This window comes from Oncorhynchus clarkii, chromosome 16 (assembly GCF_045791955.1).
Source record: "Oncorhynchus clarkii lewisi isolate Uvic-CL-2024 chromosome 16, UVic_Ocla_1.0, whole genome shotgun sequence".
NCBI classification, from domain to species: Eukaryota; Metazoa; Chordata; class Actinopteri; order Salmoniformes; family Salmonidae; genus Oncorhynchus; species Oncorhynchus clarkii.
In genome coordinates, this window is record NC_092162.1 from 56,363,347 (window position 1) to 56,372,946 (window position 9,600).

Sequence of the window (9,600 nt, forward strand, 5' to 3'; positions counted from 1 at the left end):
ACCATGAGCGTCGGGACTCCTTATATCGGCAGTAAAATCGGCTTGATTTCCAAAGCTCTAAATCGGTATGAGGGCATTTTATACACCATCGATACCGTGAATTCGACAGTGGTGTTGACAAAAGGTAAATTATGCGAGCGGCAAAAGAGAGCATATCCACTCTCAGACAGCAGTTGTAGTCAAAGAAGACCTGTTTGCTCCTAAAATAAGGGATTGTGATCACATGTGGCATTACAAATAGATGATGGAGCCCATACTTTAAACACAGACAATGCGAGCAGTGGGATGTGAAAGTAAAGTTTCAATATGGTCACTTAGGCCTACTGTTGTATTTTACCGGATAGTTTGTGTGTACAGATGTCAATGGATTCCATAGTAAAAACATCTGCGTTGGCCTGTCAATGACCTTCCATGATTGTTTTCTTGTTCATATGCAGTGAAGTCATTTGGATCAGAGGGCCGACCCACAGACAGGCCAACCCCTCCCAAAGACGACGTCTATGAGTACATCATATTCAGAGGAAGTGATATCAAAGACATCTCATTGTGTGAGCCTCCAAAATCCCACCATGGCCTGCCCCAGGACACTGCCATTGTGCAGGTAGGCAGGCTATGCCTCCCTCTCACTCTACGCGACATTCTGCCTTCTCAACCATTAGCTTCGCCCAAGACTGCCTAGTGTGAACTACAGTACTGACGCTGTGTTTTAGCGTTAAGAAACGCCAATCATCGCTTGCGATACTGCTTTTGAAACATATGGCCATTTCATCAAGGGAAAACGTCATTCAAATACTAAAGATGCACTTACTGTAGCCGTTTTGCACAGATCGATACAGCTATGGGTGCCTCCATCCAACAAAACTACACTTCCACCACATTTCCAGAGCTGGCTTACACAAAGGTGTTTGGAACACGCTAATTAGCAAAGGTAGTCGCTTGTCTTCTGTTTTCCGTAAACAAACGCTGTAATATGGAGATATGGCAATTTGGGAACACTAGCCCTTGGGTGTTTATCAATTTAAACGTTTTACTTTTTAAAGTATTTCTCGGTGTTGTGTAATGAAAGCTAAAGTCCTTCTGCTTCCAATACTGTACTGCAAGCGACACGTTATTGTTCAGATTGAGCATCGGGGATCTTAGTTAACAAAACTCCCCCTACAGAAAACGTCTTCGTCCAATGATTTGTGTAATGTAATTGAGTCATGATCAAGGGCTATGCCATGAGCCCATCCATAATATCAGTGTTTCGAGTAAATTATTTATACATTTGCTGTATTCTTTCCTTGTTTTGGTGGGGTTCAGTCATCACTCAGCACCTCAGCGTCCTCCTATAATCCAACTCCAGGACCAATCAGTCCCTACAGGATCCCATCGTATAACCAGCTAGCAGCAAACTATCTGCTCAACCAGCAGTATGCTGCATCCCTTGGTTTGGGTGAGTCAGTGAATAAGACTGGGAACTGATGGAGATGATTTATGTTGCAACACTATTCATTTTAATGATAAAATCCATTATCGGGTGCTTGTTTCCAATGATGATATATAACCTCCCTCTTGGTCCTGTTCTACTCAGGTGGAACTCATGGCCCTCAAGTGAGAAGGGGTCCTATGGTGGAGCAGGCTGTCCAGACTGTGCCTCTAGATGAGACAGGGCAGAAGAAAGGTCAGAGTCTGTCTCAGGAGCAGCGCAGGGAGACCAGTAGGCCCATGCAGCCAGCTGCACGAGGGAGCCCACAGCCCCAGAGACGTTCTGGACCAGGCAGTAAGCAGACTGGGAGCAAGCCGGGATGAGCTGGTGGTACTTCAGGCTGATATGGGGGGGGGGGGCTCCTCTGTATTTACTTTATGCTTGTAAAATAAGGATAAAGAAATGCATTGTAGAATATGAAAAATAGAAAGGACCTGAATGTGTGTTCAGCTTTTGCATTGTAGAAGATGCACTACTTCCCATAGTATACATTGGCATAATGCCTGATTTTGAATTTAACTGATGTCATTTCACTTGTTTGCTCTGGTTAAGTTGTAGATGTAATAAAAAATTACCCCTGTGGAAAAACATGCATTCATACTGTAAAACGGACTATGTATTGTGATTTGCAACTAGTTTTCTACCATCAGGTGGCTCCGATGTACAGCTTCGGCGTACAACTTCCCAAGCCAATGACGAGAACAGGCTACCACCAAGGAGGAGACAAGGTGACCCCCCCCCCCCCCCCCTTTTTTTTAGCTCTTAGGCCAGGGACAAATCTAATTTGCTCTGGATGGTTGTATAGTAAACCATTTTGTTATAGAATTTCTCATACCTTAGAATGAATGACTTATCATTCTTTCCATTTTTGTCCTGCAGGAGCTCGTAGGCCCAGGAATCGTAATCGGGGCCAGCTCCTTGTGAAGAGCTCCATGCCCAGCACCCTCAAGTTTGAGTCAGACTTCGACTTTGATTCTGCAAATGCCCAGTTCGACAAGGAAGCGCTAGAGCGGGAGATGCAGGACAAGTTGAACATCAAAGGTTGGTTGCATTAAAATAACCACATGTCCGTGACCAATGGGCCTTCGTGCTTTGTACTGTAGTTGCAGGAATGTGGCAATTTGACCATGACTGTGATCATGCATTAGGCAACCATTAGCTCATGATTTGGCCATCACTGATTGGGGAAATTAATGCAAGAAGGGGACTTATAACTCTGGCGGAAATGTATCCTACAAAAATATTATTTGGTATCATCTGCAAGCATTTCAGAACCATGATTTTGTTCATTGTTCATCCATGCTTGCATCTTCACTAGAAACACAGGATGAAGGGAAGGCGAAACCAGAAGTAGACACTGGTGAGAAGACAGTGGAGAGGGATCCATTTGGGCCCAAGTGCTACTATGACAAGGCCAAATCCTTCTTTGACAACATCTCGTCAGACCATAAATCCAGGTGACCATGTTTATTTTATAGATGTGCTCTGAAAGTGACTATGTATTGTGCTGTCAATTTCATGTGTCACAAAATGCTTATGAAGATCTGACTAATCTCTGTGCTTGTCTAATCATGTTACACTATGACCCAGACGCACTACCAGGGCAGAGGAGAGGAAGCTGAACGTTGAGACCTTTGGGGTTCCTGGTCGCTTCCTGAGGTTCCGTGGGGGCTACCGCGGCCGGCGAGGGCTAGGGTCCGCACAGCGCCGGCCCTCCCAGCGAACTGGGAGGCTGTGAGGGTCAAGTGAGTAAGGACGTATGTTTATTCAAAAGCCTGGGTATATATTGCTTGCGATTTGAGTAACCAGGCAAGGCTAGTAATATTTTTTCTTTTAACCCTGCAGGCCTCGTTTGATGCTTGGGTTACTGTGCATGAATTGCCACTGTGGTTGGTTGTGTATGTACTTTAGTTTTTGTAGTTAACCAAAATGTAACATTTTGCATTCCATTATTTTTCTCTGCCATCATGAAGTGTTTTGTAATGAGAATTTATTTTGACTCTTGGGACCCCACACCTGAATAACTATATGAGAAGTGAAATGCTTTGCTTTTTCTTTATTTTCTTTGAGCCTAAGGTACATTTTGGCTTTTGACATTGTTTTGAATTTGCTTGTGCTTTTCATCCTTTTCTGTATTTGGATAAATGGATGACATGCAAACTTCCTAAACTGTTCAAGGGATCAATTTGAAGGTGAAACTGGTGAGGGTAAAATACTTCATGATATTGTAAATATTACTTAATATAATTATACTTAACTTAATTAAAACAGACCATGTCTGTTAAAAATATTGAATTCCCATGTATTGGTTTGTTTTCTATCATTTTGAGAAAATAAGTGTTCAATTGTTACAACTCAAATAAACATGGGAAATTGCTTATTCACTTGTTCTCTGTTCAATGATACTAGGTGGATGTTGTAGTTTTTAAATGCAGATATTTTACATTGCAAGAATAAGGTAAAATCTTAAGATTGCATGTGATCCATTAGGGCACCAGTGTTTCTCAATCCATTCCATTGGGACTCCCAGGGTGGGAGCATTTTGTTATGGTCTTAACACCTTGAGCACTGGAGTCTACCAGCACTACCATCGCCTACCTGATTCAACCAAACAATAGTCTGCTGATTAGTCAAATCAAGTGTTTATGCCGGACTAGAACAAAAATATGCAATCCTTGGGGGTCCCTCCAGAAATGGCTAGAGAAACAATGAGAATTCATGTAAATGATGAGATTCCTGATGCAAAGGCACATGTTTGTTTTGTTGTCAAAGTGTTCATGGTTTCTTTTGTTTCTCTGTTTCAATAGCTGTGACATATTCCTCAATTTCCTCTTGGACCAGAATCTATTTACAGTGGAAAATAAATAATTAGGGGAACGTTGTTGCACTATTACACAGGTGAGATCCTCTGGATTTGCTAAGATGTCATGATTTCAAACAGACCTTCATTGATTCATCCCGCTTCATAATGGCTAGCTCAATGTTCTTTCCCCCTGACTGGACAACCTGCGAACACAGGGTGCAAACTTTGATGGAGGAAAATCTGTGCTTTGTGTTCCAATCACTACATTGTCGCCGTCAAATGTTCTAAAGTGGTGTAAGCCTCACCTCAAGTAGCGCTCTGATGGCAAGCCTAATGGTGTCTGTATCGGACTCCATATCCTCTTTATAGTTCTTCTCTAGAAACTCCCGGACAGTCTTGGCAGATCTTCCAATAGCATTTGCCTATGTACACAACCACATTTTATTTTTCATGTTTTGAAGCATCTCATCAATGATTCAATGTATGGGTCAGAAAAACACCCCTACCTTCCAGGCATGGTATGTTCCTGAGGGGTCTGTTTGGTACAGATGGGGTGTTCCATCGAAATCAAACCCCACAATGAGGGAGGAGATGCCAAAGGGCCTTCGCCCATTGCTTTGGGTGTATCGCTGAAAGTCGGAAAATATATATATATAGAAATGACGAATCCGCACGGGTGGATGGGTGGGCGGGTGGTACCTGTTTTATGCTGGAGATGTAGCGTGTGATGTACTCTACTGTTGCAGGGTCTTCTACTGTGAGCCTGTGACTCTGACACTCCACCCTGGCCCTGTTAACAATGATCCTGGCATCGGCAGTCAATCCTGCAGGCCATTGGATAAGGAGGAAGTATGTTACACCAATGAAACACCTCACCCAACTTGGTGTAAAATCAATTTGCTAAATTTCAGCAGTAACATTACATGTATCATTCAAAGTAGGCCTACAGTGCCTTAAGTATTTTATCCCCTTGACTTTTGTCCACATTTTGTTAAAGTGGGATTAAAATGGGTTTAATTCAAATTTGTGAACTATACACAAAATACTAATGTCAGAGGAAGAAAAACACACAAATTAAACCAACATGATTAGATAAGTATTCAACCCCCTGAGTCATTACATGTTAGAATCACCTTTGGCAGCGATTACAGCTGTGAGTCTTTCTGTGTAAGTAAGCGCTTTCCACACATGGATTGTGCAACATTTGGCTATTTTTTAAAATAATTTTCTAAATACTTTAAGCTCTTTCATTGGTTGTTGATCATTGCTAAACAACCATTTTCAGGCCTTGCCATTGTTTTTAAAAACAAACTCCCCATTCCTTAATGATTACAAGCATACAAATCAAATCACATTTTATTTGTCACATGTGCTGAAATGCTTACTTACAAGCCCTTAACAAACAATGCAATTCAAGAAAGAGTTAAGATAATATTTACAAAATAAACTAAAGTGAAAAAAAAACTAACAAGTAAATTCCTTAACGAGGCTATATACAGGGGGTACAGGTCCCGAGTAAATGTGCGGGGGTACAGGTTAGTCAAGGTAATTTGTAAAGTGACTCATAACGTGATGTAATCACCACTGTTTGAAAATATGGAGATTGGCACTCCGTAATGCATTGGAGTTGCCCAAACATAACACTTTGTATTCAGGATGAAAAGTTAACTGCTTTCCCACATTTTTTGCAGCATTACTTTACTGCCTTGTTGCAAACAGGATGCATGTTTTGGAATATTTTTATTCTGTACAAGTGGCCTTTTCACTGTCAATTAAGTTAGTGTTGTGAAGTAACTACAATGTGAAATCCCTGAGCGGTTTCCTTCCTCTCTGGCAACTGAGTTAAGAAGGACGCCTGTATCTTTGTAGTTACTGGGTGTATTAATACACCATCCAAAGTGTAATTAATAACGTCATGCTCAAAGGGATATTCAATGTCTGTATTTTTTTTTATACACATCTACCAATAGGTGCCCTTTGCGAGGCATTGGAAAACCTCCCTGGTCTTTGTGGTTGAATCTGTGTTTGAAATTCACTGCTTGACTGAGAGGCCTTACATATAATTCTATGTGTGGGGGCACATAGATGAGGTAGACATACAAAATTAATGTTAAACACATTGCACAGAGTCCATGCAATTCATGTGACTTGTTATGTACATTTTTACCTCTGACCTTATTTAGGCTTGTCATTACAAAGGGGTTGAATACTTATTGAGAATAATTATTGTAAAAATTCTAAACATTATTACACTTTGACATTATGGGGTATTGTGTGTAGGCCAGTGCCAAATCTCAATTTAATCCATTTTAAATTCAGGTTGTAACAGTGGAAAAAGTCAAGGGGTGTGAATACTTTTTGAAGGTACTCAAATGTTGATGACATAAATGATACCAGACATGGTAATTACATATTTTCAATCACCACTTGACACCGTCTGTGGTTTGGTGTGCACTATCCTATGTTTAACATTTACCTGCAAAGGCCATGAAGATATTGTCATCCAAGGAGCAGATTTTGCGCACTGTCCTGTCTTCTTGGAGCTTGGCAACAGTTTTCTTCTCCACTCCTAGAACAACAACATTTTTTCCTCGCACTCCAACCTGTAAAATAATTAGGCACAATTGATACAGTTACGCCAGTTGGAGCTCAATTTGGTTCCCACCATGCACTTCTCTTTGATAGGCTACATGGTGGCATGCTTGACCCAAAAGCCATTTCAATATTTAAAGAGTAGTTTGTTTTCTAAGAAGCTATCTTAGTTTATTTTTAACAATTTTAATTTAAAACAATTACAGTAAGGTACTGTTACCCAGAAATGATTTGATATTGAGATTTAAAAAATGGAGCATTGGAACTTTAAGAACATAACGTGGTACTTACAGCAGTTGAACCTTTTTTGACCGCCTCCTGTGCGTAGTCCACCTGGAATAAGTGGCCATCAGGTGAGAACACTGTGATGGCACGATCGTAGCTCATCTTTCATTCAATTCACTTTTACATACAATATTATTTCTGTGTCCTTGGCTTGCCTACGCTCTGTAAACAAAAGTGAAAGTAATCAGACTGAAGGAAACAACCAAGCACGAGCTAGCGAGATACTATTGGGGCATGTATTTGCACGTATTTGCATATTTCCGTTAGGGAACGATGCCTACTCTGTAAAGTGCGGTTGTGCAATAACTAAATTCGCCCTTGCACTCCTTCTAAACAACGCAATTTGGCAAAAGGTCAAATCTATCAAACCTTGCCCACTCGGTTCGTAACAGATTCTAGTTTTGGGAACAGAAACCTGTATTGGGAAAAATGAAAACATTTGCATAATGTCGGCCAAAATCCATCTTCTCCCACTGCCGGACACTAGGCTTCCTCATCACCATATTTAGTAGTGAGTTGAAACGCCAACCGGGTGCTTCACACTTACACATCCGGTGAAATATCTGTGTAATTGTTCTATCTGTGATTCTGTGGAACAGCCATCGTCTGATTTATTGCGGCCATCAACCTGTCTCTATTTACGTTGGAGAGCGAGCGTAGTGAATCAAAAAACACCCATACCACCGTTTCTGGACTGATGTAAAACTGTATCTTGGCCTCAAATTGCATACAACCGTTGAAACTTTGTTTGACAAATCATTTTACTACATTGATTCCACAATTGAACGTGAGTATGTCATAAATCTCTTTATTTTATTAGGATAATTTTTCATACCCAAATCAAAATTTATGAAGAAAAATCCCCTTTTCTTTTTTTTTAAAGTCTGATTTGGAAAACTATTTAGAGTCATTAAAACGTATTCAAAACATTTAAAAAAAAAAAAAGTATTCGATACATGTCTGTATTCGAATTGATATAATGTGGATTAGTTTTATTTTTAAATGAATTTCTTTGTGGAATCTCTTTGGCTGTTTTGTTTATGTTTTGCATGTTACTGTTAGTTAAAAAAAAAATACGTTTCTAAACCCAGAGGCGCAACATTGCAAGACTTCCGGGTATAGCTTGTGAAACAGACCAGGGCCCAGATTCACAAAACCTTAAGAAGACATTTCTTCTTAACTGCCATTTTTTCCTTAACAATAGATTGACAAAGAAAGTTAATCTTGGAAATGTTGTTAAGCTATTTAGCTTGTTTCTCATTTAGTAAAAGTTAAGAAGAAATTTGATTCTTGAAAATAACGTTTTTAGATTTCTTCTTAATTCCAAGATAGCTAAACCCTTGTCTTAAACTCAGGCAGTGAGAGAATAAGTGCATGAAAGCAATTGAACATGTTTCATTCACTCACAAAGTTCATTTGAAAGTTTCAGTATTGATTATTTTAAACCCAAGAACATGTTTTAGAACAGTAATCCCAGTAGGAAATATATAGTATATAGTTAAGAAAAAAATGTCAGTTAACAAGAAATTGCTTCTTAAGGTTTTATGAATTTTGGCCCTGCACCTGCGAAATTCGGCGCGAAAGGACCCGATTTCGTGTTTTTACGAATTAGTTTAGCTATCCAACGTTGCCATGACATCTACTACAAGTGTGATGGGAGAAGGAGAAGCAGTTATTGGAGAAGCAGTTTTAGCAAAGATATAACTAAGCCAAGATAGTTCATCTGTGTCGTTCACAGTGGGCGTAAATGAAGCATTGTGAGCGGAGCAAGGAGATCGGAAAAGCTAAGTACTAGCTGGTGAAATCCTATTGTCGCGTTGTAGCATGTATTTGCATATTACCGTTAGGGCTCGACACGTCTGTGAAGTGCGCGTGTGTACAAACTAAATTCATTCCTTCTTAACAACGCGATATTTTACAACTTAGTGCACTGTGTTCGTAACAGATTCTAGTTTTGGGAACAGACAAAGGTATTGAGATCAGATGTCTCATGGATAAGAAATAATGTCGGCTCGGTTTCATCTAGTTCCACTCTCTCTCACTACCCGCGACTGGACTTCCATTCAATTCAATTCAAGGGGCTTTATTGGCATGGGGAACATGTGTTAACATTGCCAAAGCAAGCGAGGTAGATAATATACACAAGTGAAATAAACAATAAAAATGAACAGTAAACTCACTACCATATTTCGTGGTGAGAACGTTCTAAACGGATGCTTCCATCAGCTTTATAGCCATGTGACGTGTCTGGGTTACCTCTTCTCTCTGTGGTCTTCTTACTGTACTGTCTTTGCCTCTACTACTGGGTTGTCTGGATATATAGTAAACATTTATGAAAACAAAAATTTGCTTTATGGTCTTAATTTAAGGTTAGGGTTATGTTTAAAATCACATTTTAAGAAAACAAATTGTAGAAATGGGCGGGGTTTAGGACTTTGTGGCTGTGGTAACT

The 9,600-nt window shown here is 40.0% G+C and overlaps 2 protein-coding genes across 4 annotated transcripts; one reads left to right on the plus strand and one right to left on the minus strand.

Annotated features, from left to right (window-relative positions):
* The first annotated feature begins 3 nt into the window (after positions 1-3).
* Positions 4-3,399, plus strand: LOC139368780 (protein LSM14 homolog B-like). Its single transcript, XM_071108113.1, has 8 exons — positions 4-124; positions 438-601; positions 1,303-1,435; positions 1,574-1,762; positions 2,119-2,196; positions 2,348-2,509; positions 2,787-2,925; positions 3,059-3,399. The coding sequence occupies exons 1-8, from the start codon at positions 4-6 to the stop codon at positions 3,204-3,206; spliced, it is 1,134 nt and encodes a 377-aa protein (XP_070964214.1). The 3' UTR covers positions 3,207-3,399.
* A 16-nt stretch (positions 3,400-3,415) lies between these two features.
* On the minus strand, positions 3,416-9,520 carry LOC139368781 (proteasome subunit alpha type-7-like). Of its 3 annotated transcripts, XM_071108115.1 has the most exons (8): positions 9,332-9,520; positions 7,155-7,196; positions 6,748-6,874; positions 4,971-5,095; positions 4,778-4,900; positions 4,577-4,693; positions 4,412-4,474; positions 3,416-4,312 (listed from the first exon to the last, which is right to left on the minus strand). In XM_071108115.1, exons 1-8 carry the CDS (start codon positions 9,332-9,334, stop codon positions 4,244-4,246), a joined length of 669 nt encoding a protein of 222 aa, XP_070964216.1. In that variant the 5' UTR covers positions 9,335-9,520; the 3' UTR covers positions 3,416-4,243. The 3 variants fall into 3 exon arrangements, with proteins under 3 accessions (XP_070964216.1, XP_070964215.1, XP_070964217.1); XM_071108114.1 differs by lacking the exon at positions 9,332-9,520 and having other exon boundaries at positions 3,422-4,312; positions 7,155-7,646; XM_071108116.1 differs by lacking the exons at positions 4,778-4,900; positions 9,332-9,520 and having other exon boundaries at positions 3,477-4,312; positions 7,155-7,646.
* Between the last annotated feature and the right edge of the window lie 80 nt (positions 9,521-9,600).